The 20,911-nt window shown below is 45.0% G+C and overlaps 1 protein-coding gene across 5 annotated transcripts in view; it reads left to right on the top strand.

The window, feature by feature from the left end:
• Nucleotides 1–20,911, top strand: part of cacna1ha (calcium channel, voltage-dependent, T type, alpha 1H subunit a) — a 455,001-nt gene that overhangs the window by 62,866 nt on the left and 371,224 nt on the right. For all 5 annotated transcript variants that reach the window (XM_072481633.1, XM_072481630.1, XM_072481632.1 and 2 more), the window contains exon 4: nt 19,930–20,089. In XM_072481633.1, coding sequence (XP_072337734.1) covers nt 19,930–20,089 — 160 coding nt within the window. The remainder of the gene's footprint in view (nt 1–19,929; nt 20,090–20,911) is intronic.

Below are 20,911 nucleotides of genomic sequence, written 5' to 3'. Positions count from 1 at the left end.
TTCCATCTTTGAAACCTTGCATCTTTTTGTGAAAACCCGGCCACGACTAATTGCTATTGGACTGATGCTTTCCAAATAAGATTGCTGACGTAAAGTTGCCCCTAACTTAGTCTGTTCGATTTCCAGTCCAATATATTTAAATGCACCGGAAGCCTGACTTCCGACCCTGAATTCTTTCCTCAAACCAGAGATTACAAAAGCTTCAAAATCACTAGTCCCACCCCACAAAAATTATTTGACATGCATCATAAAGATGCCAGAAAGGTTCCCTTTATAGTGCCAGTAAAACATTACCGGATCTACTTTCAACTGGTAACAGCCTAACTTTAACAAAACTGACCTTACCGAAAAATACCAAACTCCAGATGCAACTTCTAAACCACATACACATTTGTTCAACTTCCAGAATACCCCTTCTGTGTTAGCTGCTTCTTTAGGAGGACGGAGAAAAATGTCTCTCTGGAGCAGATGCCCCTGCAAGAAGGCAGCTTTCATATCCATAGATTTGCATTCCCATGCCTTTGTGGCTAAAGGAAGATCTTTAAAATTAACCTTTCCTGCTGTAGGTGAATCTACCCTTAAATCCTGATCTTCTAAGCTTTCTTCAAATCCCCTTGCTACAAGCCTGGCCTTTGCCTTATAAGTTCCATCCGGATGAACCTTTTCCATGCAAATCCATTTGTGAGCTAGAGTCCTTTGTCCCCTATCCGGTACTTCCGTGTGTACCCCAAATTCACTCCAACTATGCAGTTCTTGCTGTTTAGCATCTTTGATAACTTTTCATATAATTTATTGGGAGCCACCAAAATCTCACGTGCATGTGGGCTTCTACTATTAGTATTCGTAGTTTTACTCATGTTCCGATACCTTGATAAACTACTTCCCCTCTCTGGTAACTTGTTCTATACTGCTACTGCTTGATCTTTCCTATCTGCTGTGGGATGTCCTTTCAAAATTCTCGACCTTTTCCTGCGACCTTTCACTAACCGATGTACGACCTGAACTGGCACTGCGTTTCTGTGACCTCCATTTTTGAACTTCGTGTTCCCAATTCATTGTCTTAACTCCCTCCCCTGATGCTGGACATTCAACCAATGTTTATACTTTCCAGTGGCCTTCCCTGCTCTAATAACAGTTGCATCCTTCCATTGACTAGGCCCTTCAGGCAAGTATGTCACCTTTGTACCAACTTTTGGTAGTTGTCCTTTCGGAAAAATGGCCTTATCCCAGATCTTAAGGTCCACAGCCACAATGTCGTTAAAATCCCTGGCCAAAGTTAGGGTTACTATCGGTCGTGCTGGTGTCCTTCTGTACTTCCTACACACTTCACAGCAATCACTAACCTGTTCTATCAGTTTAGTATAGTCTTCATCCCTTACCCCTGCATCCTTTAATAAATTTTTCAGCCTCCGAGGAGACGGATGTGCAAATTGCCTATACAGTTTTAATACAACAAGCTTTTTATCAGCGAAAGTCCCATTTTCAACTGCCATTAACACATCCTTAACCACTCTACTTGAAATACTATTTTTCAGTAATGGAATACAATAGTGTCCCGACTGTGTAAATTGTAAGTCCACCAAAAACTGTTGCCTTATCCTGTTCCATATCCAGTTTCATGTGTGCTTTCTTCATCGACGGTCTGCTCAGAAGCAAAGGTATCTCACTTGATACAACATCCGTGCTAATGAAATGATTCACTCTGGCAATATTGCAAGGGATCACCACTCTTTTCAGCGACTTCAGAGTATTATCATCCCCAAACCTGAAACATGTGGAACTTTTAAATTCCTTAACCTTGTTACAACTTTCAGCTTTCAAGGAGTCCAGGTAACATTTTAACCAGTCAATTCCACACACAGTAGATGTGCAGCCACTTTCCAATACAGCACAATTGAAGGATCCTGCAACCAACACCCTCATTACCGGCGTAAAACTGCTTGTTAATAGGACAATGTCTTTTCTCTGAGCACTATCTTTTTCCTCTTCTGACTCTTCCGTGTCATGTGTCACTTCAAACACTCTATCATAACGTTTTGGACAGTTGAAGACATAATGGCATTGAGAGTTACATCGAAAACATTGATTTATCATGCCCCGTGCATTTCTGGGATTCATCTTCCTATTGTAAGTTCTAACTGGGTTTCTGTCTTTATAATTTCCTTGTCTCAATCTCCTTCTATAATCTTGGGCCCTGTTCGTAGCCGTATAATTTCACCATCCTGTTAGTAGTGTATCTTCCATATTCTGCTTTATAGCAGGCTGACCTATTTGAGTCATCAGAGCCATTGGAATCGAATGTTTCCCCAGAAACTTCTTTAAAGCTTTTGTCATCTGATCGAATAAGGTATCCTCATCCATAAACTGAACTCCTGCCAAAACCAGGAGCCTATCCATGTTGCTCACTCTAGCAGTCAAGTAATTTAAAGGCCAACACAGACTGTGGAAATTCCAGGTTGGGTTTCTGCAGCCTTTTGTATAGTCTACTAAATTCCATTCTATAGTCTTCCATGGAGATATCCTCCATTTTCCGGAACTTATCAAATTCCAACCATGCTTCATACGCACTTAACAAGTCATCTTTCTTATAAATCTTATCCATATAATGTATAAAGTCCCCAGACCTTCTTCTGAGTCTAATTCTTCCAATTCCAGCTCAGAAAGCACTTTGTTTCGGATTTTACTGTCATAAGGTAGAGAACGAGCCAATGTCATACCTTGCTTTCTCTTTCCCAAGGCAGTAGGTACCTTAGCCCACATAACTACTGCACTTCTCCATTGGTCGTATGATTCCCTTTCAGAAAATAAGGGGGGATAGTCATATCCAGCCATCTTTATCCTGGGTTCAGCCATGTATCTTTTTTTTTCCTTCTCACTCACTCCTTGGTTTGATCAGGAAAAGTTGTATCTTTCAAACCTTCACATTTGCACAGCAACCATCCTCTGCTACCATTTGTTATACGTTTTAGTTACCGTTGTATGAAGAGTCAGAAGTCCTGTACATTTTCACCAAACACCATTTATTTCACTTCCACAGCCTCTGCACAAAACTCCAACAACACACCACCTCACACAAGGGCCACCTGAAGCCCCTTTACATATCAGTGTCAATCATTGGATACTTAACATAAATGAGACAACTAATTGCAGTGTCTCTTAATGCATTACTTAACTCTTAACCCATTACTTAACAAGTGGCCCCCAGCGATTCTCCGCCCTCGACGGGCCGGGTGCCCACCGAGTCTCGCCGGTGTAGCTCTGGCTGCGGGGGCCGTCCTGATGGGGGACGGGGGGAGCCTCCATGGTGGCCAGGCCCACGATCAGGGGCAACCAATCAGCGGGTGGGCTCATTCCGGGGGGGGGGCTATGTTCCTCCGCGCCAGGCCCCTGTAGCCAGCATTGGCTACCTGGAGTTATTCTTCACCAAAGTGGTCCAGTATCTTTGGCAGTGAAATTGAACAATTGAAGAATTGATTGTTAAACCAAGATCACATTCGTCTACACCACAACTTCCGACAGCAAAAAATCCAGATAACACAATAGAAGGAAATGCGGCTGTGGAAATTCAACAAGAAATAGTGCCAGTTGTACCAGGACTTCCAGTGGTCTCTACTTCAGGAGAGGGATACCCATGCACAGATAATTAACTATGCCTGTGTCCACAAGTTCATGATATGGAGACATATGAATTGCACTTTTGCAGTGGAGATTCTGCTAAATGTTGAACTAAGTCAAGCATCACCAGTGACAATGTCACCAGTGGTACTGCGCAGATCACAGCATAGTCGCAAAGCTGCTAAAAAGGTGACGTATAATTAAGGCATTAGTTTCATTCTATTTTTGTCTTTAAAGGGGATTAAAATTTAAGGAGGAGAGGTGTTATTGAGTATCATTATTATGCATCTTATTTAAATCCATTGCTGATGTCATCCGTAAGTGCTGTGAAATCATTAGTTGTTGTCTGTGTATATTTGTATTTAACTGTCGCTAGTTCTAATTCTATTCTGTTACTGTCATTTTGATGTTTAACTAGCTGCTACCATTTTTGAGTCCATACTGTATTTTAAACTTTGTGATTTTTATATATTAAAGAAGATTAACTTTAACTTTAAGGTTAATGCATTTTAACTACCTTTTTGTGGTCAAGCAACTTCTGACACTGTGAATTTCTGGCAGTGTATTTGATGTATATCGTGAACTATTTAGTGCTATTTTCCTTTATAGCAGCAGAGTTGCTATCCTTTGAAGAATCTCCACAGCAAAAGTGCAATTCACCTGTCTCCATAAAAGCTGTCAACTCACTGTCAATGGAGAAGTTACAATATTAGGTGGAATCTTACCATCGGCAAAATACTCCACCCTGCCGCGTCACATTTTTGCCTCAACTTGCCGGCGGGATGCTCCGTCAATGGGGTTTCCCACTGTGGGGCAGCCCCACCGTGTCGGGAAACCCTCGGGCTGCCGGCAAAATGGAGCATCCCACCGGTGGAGAATCCCACTCCATATTTTTAAAAGTGTCAGACTCAGACTGAAAACTGGCGTGTAGTTCTCCAGCTATGCAGACTAGTTTTCACTCCAGATCTTGAGATACTCTGAGTAAAAAGAATTGAGTGGGCATTGTTTAATCAGTCTGATAGAGCCTGATAGAGCTAGCAAGGCGGCAAGGACAGTTCCACAGAGATCGAGGCACCATCTTTGAAAGGACATCCCGATCAGAACTGAAGATAAATTCCAACACCCCCCTCACCACGGAGGTATTGCTGCGCACCCCCCCCCCCCCCCGCACAATCATTGGGGGTTTTCCCCCTCTCCACTGGTGCTCTCACCCCCTCCCCACTGTGCCTGCAAGCTCCCCCTCCCTCCATGTCCTCGGCATTTTCTCCCCCCCACCACACATAATGGGAACCCACACAATCCACAATGTGACTCCCCAGAGGACTTGCCCCTGTAACTTCCCCCTGGCACCCTGTCAACCTGGCAGTGCCAACTTGTGCCAAGGTGCAGTGCCAGGGCACTTCCCAGGCATGTCTCTTTGGATTTATTTATTGTCACGTGTACAGAGGTACAGTGAAAAGTATTTTTCTGCGAGCAGCTCAACAGATCATTAAGTACATGAAAAGAAAATACATAAAAAGGCAACACAAGGCATACAATGTAACTACATAAACATCAGCATCGGGTGAAGCATACCAGGAGGTTAGTGTTAATCAGGTCAGTCTATAAAAGGGTCGTTTAGGAGTCTGGCACAGCGGGGAAGAAGCTGTTTTTGAGTCTGTTCGTGCGTGTTATCAGACTTCTGTATCTCCTGCCCGATGGAAGAAGTTGGAAGAGTCAGTAAGCCGGCTGGAAGGGGTCTTGATTATGCTGCCGGCTTTCCCCAGGCAGCAGGAAGTATAGATGGAGTCAATGGATGGGAGGCAGGTTTGTGTGATGGACTGGGCTGTGTTCACAACTCTCTGAAGTTTCTTGCGGTCTTGGGCTGAGCAGTTGCCATACCAGGCTGTGGTGCAGCCAGACATGATGCTTTCTATGGTGCATCTGTAAAAGTTGGTAAGAGTCAATGTGGACATGCCGAATTCCCTTAGTTTCCTGAAGAAGTATAGGCGCTATTGTGCTTTCTTGGTGGTAGCGCGACGTGGGTGGACCAGGACAGATTTTTGGTGATGTGTACCCGTAGGAATTTGATGCTGCTAACCATCTCCACCTCGGCCCCGTTGATGTTGACAGGGGTGTGTACAGTACTTTGCTTCCTGAAGTCAATGTCCAGCTCTTTAGTTTTGCTGGCCTTGAGGGATAGATTGTTGTCGCTGCACCACTCCACTAGATTCTCTATCTCCCTCCTGTATTCAGACTCGTCGTTATTCGAGATCCGGCCAACTCTGGTCGTATCGTCAGCAAACTTGTAGATGGTGTTGGAACCAAATTTTTCCACGCAGTCGTGTGTGTACAGGGAGTGTCGTAGGGGGTTAAGTACCTAGCCTTGCGGGACTCAGTATTGAGGACTATTGTGGAGGAGGTGTTGTTGTTTATTCTTACAGATTGTGATCTGTGGGTCAGAAAATCGAGGATCCAGTTGCAGAGTGGGGAGCCAAGTCATAGGCTTTTGAGTTTTGATATGAGCTTGGCGGGGATTATGGTGTTGAAGGCGAAGCTGTAGTCAATAAATAGGAGTCTGCTGTAAGAGTCCTTGTTGTCGAGATACTCTAGGGATGAATGTAGAGCCAGGGAAATGGTGTCTGCTGTGGACCGGTTGCGGCGGTCTGCGAATTGCAGTGGATCAAAGCGTTGTGGGAGTATGGAGTCAAAGCACTTCATGACTAACCTCTCAAAACACTCCATTACGACTGAAAACAGGGCCACCGGACGGTAGTCATTGAGGCACATTGCTTGGTTCTTCTTTGGCACCAGTATGATGGTGGTCTTCTTGAAGCAGGTGGGGACCTCGGAGCGGAGTAGGGACAGGTTAAAGATGTCCGCGAACACATTTGCCAGCTGGTTCGCGCAGGCTCTGAGTGCACAATCAAGGCTCCCGTCCGGACCCATCGCCCTCCAAGGGTTCACTTTCAGGAAGGCCGATCTGAGTTTGAACGCCATGATGGTGGGTATGGGTGTGTTATGGGCTGCTGGGCCACACTCGACAGCGGATCGTTGGTTTACTGCTCGAACTGAGCATAGAATGCATTGAGTTCATCGGGGAGGGGAGTACCGCTGCTGGAGATACTGTTCGGCTTCACTTTGTAGCCCATTATGTTGTTTAGGCCTTGCCACAACTGCCAAGAGTCTGTAATGCTAGTCTGTGACTCTAGCTTGGTCTGATATTCTCTCTTGGCATCTCGGATGGCTTAGCGGAGGTCGTACCTGGATTTCTTGTATAGGTCAGGGTCGCCTGACTTGAACGCCCCAGATCTGTCCTTCAGTAGGGAGTCAATCTCACGATTGAGCCATGGTTTCCGGTGGGTACTGCTTTCTTTGGCACGCCGTCATCCACACATTTGCTGATGAAGTCTGTGTTGGCATATTCATTTAATTGGTTGCTGAGTTCTTAAATATGGACCAGTCCACTGTCTCTAAGCAGAGCCTCTAAGTAGTCCCTCCCCCCCCCATCGGTTGTACCATTTTGTTTGCTTCCGTTATGTTTTGACTTTAAAGAGACAGAATCCCATATTCTTTGTCTTTTCAGGTTGTAGTTCAAAATGCTCAAATACACATTTGGTTTTATATTCGTGAGGTATTTGAGATTACAAAGTGATGTAGCAAGATATTCCTTCAATTTTGAGAACTGGATTTAATTCCAACCTGAAAATTTGTGGTAATAGGTTTTTCTCTCTTACTGTTAAAGACCCTCAGTGAAATTTAGATTTGGTCCGCCTGCAGCTAGCTGTCTGAAGATACTGGCAGTCATGCCATATTTAGCATGACTCTGGATTATAAGAGTCAATAAGGAGAGGGGCATATTATTTTGTGGAGGTTTAACTTAAGGGGCGATTCTCCGGCCCCTTCACGCAGGCACAAATCGCATTGTGGCCGGAGACTCTCGCAAAAGGGCCATAGTGCGATTTGTGCAGGCGAAGGCTCATTTTGAGATTCACCCTGCTTCCAGCTGGCGACGTAATCTTCCTTGCGGGGCGTGAACTAGATTAGCATATTTAAATTCTAATTCAAATATGGTGAATCGGCTTTAAGCCGTATTCACCCGGCTTCTATAATTCTCCCACCCGCCAGCACAAGGTGAAGATGGTGGAAACCATCCACAAACGGACACTAGACATGATGACTGTGCCTGGGGGCTCAGAGGCCATTGAACCCCCCAGGTGGTCAAGGACATGGCTGGAAAGAGCTCTGACACTGACCCCTGGTACCCTGCCAGTGCCTTTGGTGACCCCATAGCAGGGTGTCGCTCTTTTGGCAGGAGGGGGCCCTGGTGACAGTGATAGGGGGACGTTCCTTTTCAGTGATTGGGGGTGGAGTTCTGTAGTGTTGTTGAAGGGCACCCATTTTTGGGTCTGCACACTTCATTCCTGGTGCAAATCACCCCAGCCTCCAAAGAAATGTCTAAATGTGTGTGGTTTGCAATCTGGATCGCATCAACCCACCCATAGAACCATAGAAAAGTTACAGCACAGAAGGAGGCCATACTCCCATCTTATCCACACCAGCCCAAGAACACCCAGGTGCCATTTCTAATCCAACTTTCCTGCACTCGGTCCACAGCCGTGTAGCCTATAGCACTTGATGTGCAGATCCAGATACTTTTGAAAAAAGAGTTTAGGGTCTCTGCCTCCACCACCAACTCGGGCAGCGAATTCCAGACTCCCACTACCCTTTACGAAAAAAAGTTCTTGCTCATGTCCCCTCTACACTTTCTGCCACTTATCTTGAATCTATGTCCCCTGGTTCTAGAATTCTCCACCAAGGGATATATTTTTATCCTGTCCACTCTGTCTCTTCCTCTCATAATTGTGCACACCTCAATTAAGTCACACCCCTTGTGCCAAGGAAAATGACCCCAATCTATCCAATCTCTCCTCATGGCTACTTTTATAGCCCTGGCAACATTGTTGTAAACCTCTTCTGCACTCTCTCCAGAGCAATTACGTCCTTCCTCTTACGTGGTGACCAGAATTGCACACAATACTCCAGTGTGGCCTCACCAATGTTTTATACAATTCTAACATGTTTTCCGTACTGTCTTTTGAGAGTGCCTTTAAGAACTGGATGTTTAAGCAATGTACCTTTAAGAAAACAGTGATGTCATAGAGTGGGTGGAGCTCAGTTCAGTTCAGCCATTTTGAAATTTCAGTTTTGAAAAGTGCTTGGCTGGTTTTGCTGAGAGCAGTTTAAAAGTGCCTGGCTGTTTTGCTGTGAGCTGATTAAAAAAGGAGAAAGCCAGTTTGAAACAGCAGCTTGAGAAGTTCTGGTTTGCTGTGAGTTGCTTGAAGGGAGAAAGGCAGTTGGCAAAAGCAGTTTGTGTGTGTCTGTCTGTTTCCAGAGAGCTGCAGGAAGAAAGCAAGGTGCTGGAGCTGAAGTCAACCAAGCTAATATATCTCTGCCATTCTACAGAAAATATATATATATCCTTTAACCTGATGTGATACTGTTTAAAGGTGTTAAGCCTCTTGGAAGTTTGAAGGAACATTTTAAGGAGTTATTTACTGTTGCAATGTTTTCTGAGCTATCTTTGAAGTAAGGGGTGTTAAGAGATCCAGTGTTTATTGAAGATGAAGAGTTGAGTTCATGGAATAAACAGTGTTTTGTGTTTAAAAACCCACGTGTCCATAATTGTAATCCCACACCTAGGGAAGAAGCGTGTGCTTGGAAAAGCAACAAATCCATTAAAGGGAGAGGTTGGTTGAACTCCATGATACATTTTGGGGTTCTGAAAACGCCTCGCCCATAACATTACTTTTATATTCTTTACCTTTGCCAATGATGAAGAGCGTTCCATATGCTTTCTTTACAACTTTGTCGCCTTGAATTGCTGTTTTTAGGGACCTGTGTACTTGTACACTAAGTTCTCTCACTCAATCTACCCCCTTACTATATTCCCATTTATTATGCACTCTCTATAACTGTTTGACCTCCCTAAATGCAGGACTTCACACTTCTCTGTTAAATTCAATCTGCCACTTTATCGCCCATTGCACCAACCCATCTATATCATTTTGGAGATGATAGCTATCCTCCACACTGTCCACCACTCGGCCAATATTTGTGTCACCTGCAAATTTCCCAATCGTACCCCCCGCATTCACGTCCAAATCGTTAATATATAACACAAACAGTAAGGCTCCCAACACCGAGCCCTGTGGAACACCACTTGAAAAAACGTTCCATTTGCAAGGGCATCCATTGACCATTACCCTTTGTTACTGCTACTAAGCCAACTTTTTATCCAGTTTGCCACATTGCCCTGTATCCCATGGGCTTTTACTTTGTTGGCCAATGTGGGACAAGCGCCTTGCTAAAATCCATGTACACAACATTCAATGCACTACCTTCATCAACCTTTCTTGTCACTCACTTCCTCAAAGAATTCAATCAAATTGTTGAGGCAAGACCTTCCCTTCATAAATTCATGCTGACTATCTCTGACGAGTCCAGGCCTTTCTCTGACAGTTAATCCTATCTCTCAGGATTGATTCTACTAAATTGCCCACCACCGATGTAAGATTAATTGGCCTATAATTGTTTAGCATTTCCTTCCGATATCTTTTTAAACAATGGAATCACGTTTGCATTTCTACAGTCCTCCGGTACCTCCCCTGTATCTAGTGAAAATCATCCTCAGAGCATCTTCTATCTCCTCTCTGACCTCCTTCATTAGCCTTGGAAATAGTCCATCTGGCCCAGGCGACTTATCAACTTTCAAGGATTCCAACTTTTCGAGTACTTCCTCTCTCTTTATGATTATCCCATCAAATCTCACCGTGTTCCTCATGGACTATTACAGCTGCATCATCTATTTACTTTGTAAACACGGAGACAAAATATTCATTTAAAACTCTACCCACAGCCTCTGCATCTACACACCAGTTTCCTTCGTCATCCATGATAGGTCCCTTTTTCCTTAACTAATATTTTACCATTAATATATTGGTAAAACATCTTTGGGTTTTCTTCAACATTACTTGCTAATCTTTTTTCATGCCCTCTCTTTGAATTCCTTCATCCCTGCTCTTCCTATACTCGTCTAGGCTATCTGTAGTGCTTAGTTCTTTGTGCCTATCATACACTTTCTTTTTCTGTTTTATCTTCCCCTGTATTCTTCTAGACAACCGGGGAGGTGGGGTGGGGGGGTGCATTTGGCAGTCCCATTCTCATTTTTGGAGGGAACATGTCTCCTTTGTCCATTTAGGATCTTGTTTTTTAGTGCTCCCCATTGGTTTTTCACTGATTTATCCTCTAGCAGTGCTGGCCAGTCCACCTCAGCCAAGTCCTTTCTCATTTCCACAAAATTTGCCTTCCCATAGTTCAAAATATTTACCCCTCCTTTATCTCTGTCCTTTTCCATGGTGATATTGAATCTAACTGAATTGTGATCACTATCCCGATATGGTCGTCACCTGTCACTTCACCCACTTGTCCTTCTTTGTTCCCCAAGATTAGGTCGAGAATTGTATCTCCTTTCGTTGGGTTTGTCATGAATTGGTTGAAAATTTTTTCCTGAACACACTACCTGAATTCTCAATCAGTTCCCCTTATATTGTTTGAATCTAAGTTGATATTGGGATAGTCTCCTACTATTCTTGCCCCTTGTTCTTACAGGCAGAAATTTGCCTACATATTAGGGGCTGGATTCACCGTTTTGGACGCCGGCGTGGGAATTGTGACACTTTACGACGGCAAAATCGGCGCCGAACCTTCACCAATCCTGCGACCGGTGAGGGGCTAGCAGCCACGCTGATGTAAACACCTAGAGAATGGCGAGGACTGTGGCCGCGCATGCGCATGGCGATGACCTGCAGTGGTCGCACCGTAAAACATGCCGCCGGACATGCGCTGACCCGATCTGCAAAATAGTGCCCCCCGGCCACCACCCACCAGTCCCCCAGCCCTCGCAGCAGCTTCCCTAGCCAGCAGCACGGCTCCCGCCCGACTGTGGCGTCGCTGGACACAGTCCGCAGCCACTACGCTGGCTTCCCGACCGCTGAGACCACACGTTCCCCGCTCGGTCGGGAACTCAGCCCATCAAGGATGGTGTATTGGGGGAGGGCCTTCAGGTGATGGCGTGAACGCCATTCCAACGGCGTGTGCCGCGTGGTTTGACGAATCCCGTCCTTGATCTTCTATCTCCCTTTCACTATTTTGGCGGTCTGTAAAATACTCCGAGTAGTGTGACAGCACCTTTTTTATTTCTAATCCCAAGCCATAAAGCCTTGTTTGTTCACCCGTTTAGGATATCATCCCTTCTCACAATTGGAATTGATTCTTTAACCATTAGTTCTACTCCCCCCTCCTTATTTAACTCACCTGGGGCGAAATTCTCCTACCCGCCCCGCCACATTTCTGCCCCGACCGGCCGGCGGGAGTCTCCGTAACACCGGCCGGTCAATGGGGTTTCCCATTGTGGGGCAGCCCCACGCCGTCGGGAAACCCCCGGGCGCCGGCAAAACGGAGACTCCCGCCGGCGGAGAATGACGCCCCGTGTTCCTGCCCGACACCACACTTAGAAAGATTTTGGGAGAATTACGCCCTTAGTCTATGAGGTCAATGAGTGACTTGAGATAGTGGATAGGGGGGCAGCACGGTGGGGCGCAGTGGTTAGCATAGCTGCCTCACAGCGCCGAGGTCCCAGGTTCGATCCCGGCTCTGGGTCACTGTCCGTGTGGAGTTTACACATTCTCCCCGTGTTTGCGTGGGTTTCGCCTGCGCAATCCAAAGATGTCAGGGTAGGTAGATTGGCTACGCTAAATTTCCCCTAAATTGGAAAAAAAAATGAATTGGGTACTCTAAATTTATTTTTAAAAAGAGATAGTGGATAGGATTCTCCATTTGGGAGACTATGGGCGAGATTCTCCATTCCCCGACGCCGATTTTGTAATCGGCGATCGGGCGGAGCATCACTTTTTACGACAAAATCGTGGGCGGCGCCTGTTGGATGCCGGTTTCGTATGCTCCACCCCTCCGAAACTGCGTCATTGCGGTGGCACCGCACGCTGTTGGGACGGCCTCAGCACGTCGCCTGTAGGCACTCCCCCGATGCTCCGCACCCCCTCATGGGCCAAGTTCACAATGACACGGTTTACTTCTGGTCCCGGCCATGCGGGAACCCGGCATGGCGGCTGCGGACTGTGTCCAGTGCTGCCACAGTTGGGCGGGAGCTGTGCTGCTAGCCAAGGGGGCTTCTGCAAGTGCTGGTGGGAGGTAGCCAGTGGTTGGCGGGTGTTTCCTGGGGGGCACTATCTGGCAAGTTGAGTCTGCGCACGGCCGGCGCCATGGTTTACGGCACAACCACTGCAGGTCATCGCAGTGCGCATGCGCGGCCATTCTCCGGCCGTTTATTTCATGGAGGACGGGAGATTTACATGATGCGGCTGTTAGCCCCTCGCTGGTTGCAGCATCGGTGAGTGGCGCCGCCTATTTTTACCATGTAAAACGCCACGGATCCTCCGCACTTAGCTACAGAATTGGCGAATCTGGCCCTATGTTCTCCCGTCGGAACTGATTTGAAGCTGATTTGCGCTTAAGCTGGGAGCTCACATCAGAAAGCGATTCCCAATCCTTAACCATGCATAATTTTGCATGGCAAGGAATTCAGCTTCCCCCCATTCCCCCCCCCCGATATTTTCTGAGACACCCCTTGTTTCCCCCCTTTCCTCCGGTACAGGGGTGGCCCCACTGATGCCCCTCCACTAGGGACCCCTAATTAAAGAGACCTCCCCCTAGATACCCCAAATTAAAGAGATCCCCCAGATACCCCGAATTAAAGAGACCCCCACCAGAGACCCCTTCATTAAAGAGACCCCGCCAGAGACATCTGAATTAAAGACACACACCCCAGAAGAGAGACCTCTGTGTGGAAGCTAGAGAGCAGTGCAGACAGAGGCAGTGGAACAAAATCAAGGGCTGGATTCTCTGTTCCTGAGATTAAGTGTTGTTGGACTTTCACGACAGCAAAACTGGCGCCATACATGGATTGATTCAGAAACTGTAGAAGGGATTGCACCGGCGCCACATGGAACGCAATTGATTCAATGAAACATGGTGCGGGATTCGCCGGGTCCGTGATTTACATTTGTGAGATGTGTAGCCACCTAAAATGGCTGATTCCCGAGTAAAATGGTCAAACCCCGATCTAAAATGGCGAACGAAAGAGGCTGATGGGAAAATCAGCCAACAGGACTCAAACGGATGGCTGCAGGCAAAACAGTGTATTCGGCTCTGAGGAAGTCGGCCCAGACCGATACCTGCAACCATTAACAGCATAACAACCCATCCATCTGCATACTAAGCAGCCATCCCCGGGAACAATTGCTACACATTAGCAGCCTAAAGCCGATCCAGACTTTTCAGCGCCAGCAGTGGCTGAGACAAAGAAAGGTGGACGACCACCCCCCGATCAAGGAATCGCCCCATTATTGGAGCATATCGAAATAAGTGATTGGGACCAAGTCCAATCACTTGGAACCAGGTTCAAGGTCCGCCCCGAGAGGCGGGAAGCCCCTAGGGAGTATAGAAAGAGGGGCCAAGTTCAGATCGACCCTTCTTCTCCCACTCGCAACCTTCGAGACCCTTCGACGAAGAAACAAGTAAGTGTTACTACAGTGATCGCTACCAGATAGGTGCTCCAGACTATCGACTCATACCAGCCTTTTTGAATCCCGCAGGCCAGATCCAATTTGATAGACCATTCGTTTCCCTGACCTGGTGGGCCATCACCAAAGTTAAGTATTGGCCTTTAGTGGTAGGTAATAGTCTAGGAGTAGGATTATTGTATAAGTATTTATTGCTGTATATAATAAATGATCATTGATTTTACTCTTACTAAGTGGTGTGCTGCATTATTAATCATTACTTGAGCTTGAACCATGTGGCGGTATCAGAAAGATACCTGGCGACCCGTGAGCAAAGGTGACAGAATTAAAGCTAATAAAACTAAGGCTAATAAGAGCAACAGACTGACAAGCTGCAGCCGCATATACACATTATACTCCCCACATAAATTCACCCCAGCCAACAAGATGGCACTGGTTGTGCTGGAGCACGCCCATGGGTCAACTGCGGCCAAAGGGTACCTAGGGGGGTGGCCTGGCGGTACCCTATACGACCCGTGGCCCTAGGTTCACAGTGGGCTGGCAGCGGCATGGCAGCCTTTCTGGCTGCAGCAATGGTGTTCCATGCCCATCCACCCAACCCCACAGCCCACTTCCTGCCCCCCCCCCACACCCCCTGACCATCGCAGAAGCCCCCCTTGGCCAGCGGCATAACTGTCAGAAAACTATGGCGATGTTGGACACTTTCCATACCTCCTCTCTCTCTCTCCCTCAGCAGCCACAATGCCGGTTTCACAATTTTTAAAAGCACAAGTGAACGCCGTTGGAACTCGGCCCGGAGAATACCGGGTCAGGCACACGAATGATATGCAAACGGTGTTTACTGTTTGTGCGTTCCGGACCACATTGCCGCCATTGTCGAGGAGGGGGAGAATTGCGATTTGGCATCAAATCGGCGCCCAATGCACTTTTGCCGTCAGCAACTATTTTCCAAACTATTTTAATTGCGTTTCCCAATTTCGGCGCCAGCCAATGGAGAATCATGCCCCTCTGCTTTAAAACACATCTGTGCAATACACCTGCTGACTCGGGCAGAGGAAGCAGCACCTGTCAATTGTTGGAAAGAGAAAACCAGTCATTTGGGTTTAAACCCCCTCATATCTCTGTTCTGCAAGCCTTTCATTCATTTCTCTTTGATATATCGATTTTTCTAGGTTGTGATTGACAGCTTCCACACTCACAGGTGTCTGCATTGTTCCATTCATCTGCCTTCATGCTTGAGTGACTTTGAAGTTGTCAACTGTGAAACTAACCACAGTGTTTATAAACATCATGCTTTGATTTACAGCTCCTGGACCACAGCAAAGAGAGTTAAGTGCTTTTTGTTAGTTATGAAGCTGACTACTTCTAAGTAGTTACCTCTTGGCCCACCGCAACATCCAACGCATCAGGTACACACTTGTCAAGACCTGTACCAATTCCTGTCCATGTGATTCCCGGTCCAGAGTATTGAAGAACCACGAGGGCTTGGAAGAATATGGTGCCCGTCCCATTAATAGGATGCAAATTGGTCTGAATGACCAATTTGAATCCTCCCATGGGCGCGGGGTGCGAACATCTGTCCCAACGTCAGTGGAGGACCGGAGCATCAGAAGCTACGCTGATCCCGTTTTCTGCCCGACCCTGGATTCTCCGCTGCTGGCACATCATTATTACCATATAGTGTCATTCACATAACCATTAACTCATAGCTCTATATCTCCCCCTAGTTCCACCCTGTCCAGAACTGCATGAATGGGCTCAATCACCTTTGCCAGATCTTGCATGACCACCTGCCTCTGTTCTACCAGTCTCTCAGTAGTCCAGTGAGGGCCAGCGATGACACAGAGGCCTCCACCATTTTCTTCCCTCTTGCAACACAGGGGCCTTCTAAGTCAGACTAGGACTCCTTACTCGGCTTGTTCCTGATGTTATAACTTTCAGACATCCCACGCCAGGGGAGGAACTCAAACTTTCCAACTGCACCACTTTTTCACCTGAACAGCACCTGTTAAACAGGCAGAAGGGGCCAAAAAACGAATCCCAAGCAGGAGCCACCTTGTTTGTGACCGTCCACCTCATGGCTGCCACCGGAAGTCAGGTTCTCAGAAATCTAACCGATTATTCCGAAATCCATGCTGACTACTGTTGATGGTCTCTGCTTTTCAGTTAAGTATTGATGACGTTCCACATAACGCTGTGGATAATTTTCCCACCACAGATATTGGAATTACTTGTTTAATGTATTCACTTCATCCTCCAAGTAGAAAATGGAAACACATTTTGGGGGGAGTGTAAAGCAGGCAAATTTGCAAACAGCCATTTTCCACCAGCAGTAAATGTAAAAACACTTTAGTGTGTGCTTTAATGTGGAGGAATAAAGCAGAAATAACTCGAGACACACTGAGATCCAATGAAATAGCTGCAGAAATATTTATTTAATAAAGCAGTCTGATACAACAGACTAAACATTTGAGTACGAAGTAGTTAGTGCTTCTGATTCCAAATCACTGCTTCTTTCTGACTGTATACCATTCGGGAATAGATTAAGGTTGTCCAAAATCATTTTTCTCAGTGCCATGAACAGCTTTTGTGATGTGGGTGCATAAAATAAATTTTAAGTACCATTGAGCAAAACTTTCACAGTATAGATTCCCTTACTCCATGGGCCGGCATGGTAGCACAGTGGTTAGCACTGTTGCTTCACAGCATCAGGGTCCCAGGTTCAATTCCCACTGTCTGTGCGGAGTCTGCACGTTCTCATCGTTTCTGCTTGGGTTCCCTCCGGGTGCTCCGGTTTCCTCCCACATGTCCTGAAAGAAGTGTTGTTAGGTGAATTTTACATTTTGAATTCTCTCTCTGTGTAACCAAACAAGTGCCGGCATGTGGCGACTAGGAAATTTTCACAGCAACTTCATTGCAGTGTTAATGTATGCCTAGTGACATTGAAACAAACCTGTTGGACTTTAACCTGGTGTTGTAAGACTTCTTACTGTGCTCACCCCAGTCCAACGCCGGTATCTCCACATCAACAATAATAAAGATTATTATTATTGTGTATACTTATATAGGCAATAAAAATTGTGAAAACTGCAGCATGCAATCTGTTCATAACAATGGCAAAATATACTGCTTTGTTTTCACATCTATGTCAATGTGGAGCAAATTGAAAAACATTCAACCCAAATTCCTAATTCCAGAGAAATTTCTTACGATGCAGTTCTTTGAAAGATTTGTTTGCACAAAGGACATTCTCTAGTACTCCGTTTTTTTGTTTCGCTAGATGAGTAGCAGATTTCATGTGCTGAAAGGGCAGCACGGTGGCGTGGTGGGCAGCACTGCTGTTTCACGGCGCAGAGGTCCCAGGTTCGATCCCGGCTCTGGGACACTGTCTGTGTGGAGTTTGCACATTCTCCCCATGTTTGCGTGGGTTTCGCCCCCATAACCCAAAGATGTGCAGGGTTGGTGGATTGGCCACGCTAAATTGCCCCTTAATTGGAAAAAATGAATTGGACACTCTAAATTTATTGAAAAAAAGATTTGATGTGCTGGTACTTATCATAAAATCATCGAATTTACCATGCAGAAAGAGGCCATTCAGCCCATCGAGTCTACACCGGCTCTTGGAAAGAGCACCCTACTTAAGCCCACATTGCCACCATATCCCAGTAACCCCACCTAACCTTTGCTTTGGACGCTAAGGGCAATTTAGCATGGTCAATCCACCCAACCTACACATCTTTGAACTGTGGGAGGAAACTGGAGGGCCTGGAGGGAACTCAAGCAGACACGGGGAGAAAGTGCAGACTCCGCACAGACAGTGACCCAGCCGGGAATCGAACCTGGGACCCTGGAGCTGTGGAGCAACAGTGCTAACCACTGTGCCGCCCTACTGGTACTTAAGGCTGATGTTCTCCGCACAGACGCAATTAAATGGTTAAATTTAATTTGAATTTAATTTGATTCAATAAAAGTTTTGGAGGGAGTACTGTTTTTATTCAGTTGATTAGAGGAAGTTATACTGTTTTTCTCTTGACAGTTGTATACCTTCTTAAAGCAATAATTGGGACACTCTGGTCCAAATAATTAAAAATGCCCCAGCTTATGGTTGCATTACCTACCATTAAAATTGTTAATATGTAGCAACCCATTAATATGGGTGGGTGAGTTGTGAAATTTGAATATTGTAATTGTTTTGTATTGGGGGGAAAAAATGTCTCTTCATGCAGTTTTTTATATTCCACAGTTTCTATGTGTCAAATACAAAGTTCAGTACAAGGTGGAGTATACCAGTAATAAGATTTGAAACAAAGCATTTTATCGTGCTCATCTTGTCAAATTGACCGTGGCAGGATAAACTTTGCCTCTGCAGCCTATAGATTTTACTGCAGTAGAATTGTAAGTTTGTGCTTTTGTGATTTCTCATTGCTGCATAGTTGACAGGACTATGTAAAGTCCTTTTGTTTTTTTCTATTCCTATACCCTTATTGAATCTGACATGGTATTCCTTAAGCTCTGTGTCACTCATTTCTTGACACTAAAATAAAATCAGGGTTAAAGTAGAACCAAGGTTTTGCAATTAATTCCTACAGACTAAATAATTGGCTTTTGAATAAATCTAATTTGCTGAATATTTAGTATGTGGTTCCATTTGCATATCACAGTGTGAAAACAGAATTACCTGATCTTAATTCATTACCTTTTAATTTGCAAGTCAGTCTAGCTAATTAATTTATTACTCAATGGTTTAGATTTAATTCTCACAAATCATATCACATCTATTAATAAGTATTGAACAATTCACATTACCTGGAACTTAAAGGATGATTCGATCACTTAAGCCTGAAATTGGCACCCTCTTTCAGGGAATCCTATACATGGCCTGTAAATCCTTATTTGCCTTAACTAGGACCCACTAACCATAAAAGCCTGGAAGCTCAAAAGGTCTTGTTTGGTTAGTGGTTATAAGTGGCTGAAACAAACTAAGAAAACAAGATGTTCAAACAATTTGAATTCATATTTGTGTAGCTAATGAATAAAACAGCAGTGTGCAATCCACACATTAGCGCCAGTCTCAGATTTTCTCTATTGTCGTGGGAAAAAGGATTCACATGGACGGTGCGGGAAAGTCTGATTGGTATTAAGTAGATTTATTAAATGAGCAAAGCAAGTGAGTTTGATGGATGCTAAAGTCTTTTCTGAACTTTTATTCTGAGAATGTAAACTTTTGCGAGATGACACAATTGGAGGCTGGAAGATTTCTGCACCTACACCATCACTTAATGACCACACATGATATTCTTTTCTCTTTCGTTTTAGTCAAAATATTAGCTTCTTTGAACTAAAATGATGTTGCTGAAATACGAGTCGGATATAAATGTTCATATGACAACATTGCCAACTGTAATTTCTGGGTCGCTTTTGAGTTGATTGTCATTGCCAAATTTTTGTGTGAGATGTCATTGTCCCTTTAAAGTGCAGGAGATTGAACATTATAGAAATAGGTATCATTACATTTACATTTTGGTACTTTTAACAGAACAAAGTTTAATTAAACATTTTCTACTAAAACACAGGGAGCAAGAAATTTTCTTTGAGTTTGTCATCAAGTACTTTGTAATTGAATGGAAAGTTAAACTACTCACTAATTGTGTATTTGCATTTCTATATTTTTCAGGTATGAGAATACTAGTGACTCTACTACTAGATACTCTGCCTATGTTAGGCAATGTCCTCCTTCTTTGTTTTTTTGTCTTCTTTATATTTGGAATTGTTGGAGTGCAGCTGTGGGCTGGGCTGTTAAGGAACAGGTGTTTTTTTGAAGACAGCTTTGCAATGTAAGTGTACCCTCTAGAATCATTTAAGCTACATAATGGTTTTTCTGCGGTTATAATTTGTATTCGGAAAGATTTGGATTTCTAATGTTGGGCGTGATTTACCGGCTGTTCATTCCGGCGGGATATTCCGGTCGCATGCCAACGCACGGGTTTCCTGGTCCTGGTCATATGCCGGCGCACTGGTTTCCTGGCAACGAGTGCAGTCACCAAGGAATCCCATTGACAACAGCGGGGTCGGTAAATCTTGCCCATAGTCTGGTTGAATATAGTACTCTCTAAAATCATTCCTTACTACACTGTCCTGAAATCTATATGCTTTAATCGTGCCTCAAATAATTAATGATCTTTCCTTAGGGAAGCCTCATCAGTTTTAGTCAGTATTTTCGTAATATTGATTGAAAAGCAATTAAAGTATATGTAAGGATAATAATGATAAGAACAGTAGGAAGCTGCACTTTATGGATGGACAATTTGTGCATCCTAAATATGGGCTGGAATTCTCTGGTCATTCGCTGGCGGTGGGATTCTCTGGTCCTGCAGGCAGCGCACCCTGTGCGGGTTTCCCAGGTGGCTTCAATGAGTATTCCCATTGACAGCAGCAGGAATAGAGAATCCTGACACCAGCGAACGACACACAACCTCCCGCTGCCAGGAAACACATGGCTGGGGTCCAGAGAATCCAGCCCATGATATTTCGTTTGAGTATATGTGAACTTTGCTCTCTGTATAAACCGATAATGGATTAGACCTTGACAACAACATTAATGTAAACATTTTTATGATCTCAGGACTAGTGTTTTAAAAAAATCCAAAATCCCAGTT

The sequence above is a fragment of the Scyliorhinus torazame genome, chromosome 17 (genome assembly GCF_047496885.1).
Source record: "Scyliorhinus torazame isolate Kashiwa2021f chromosome 17, sScyTor2.1, whole genome shotgun sequence".
Taxonomy (NCBI): Eukaryota; Metazoa; Chordata; class Chondrichthyes; order Carcharhiniformes; family Scyliorhinidae; genus Scyliorhinus; species Scyliorhinus torazame.
The sequence above is the reverse complement of the archived record's forward strand: the minus strand, read 5'-3'. Positions and strand labels throughout refer to the sequence as shown.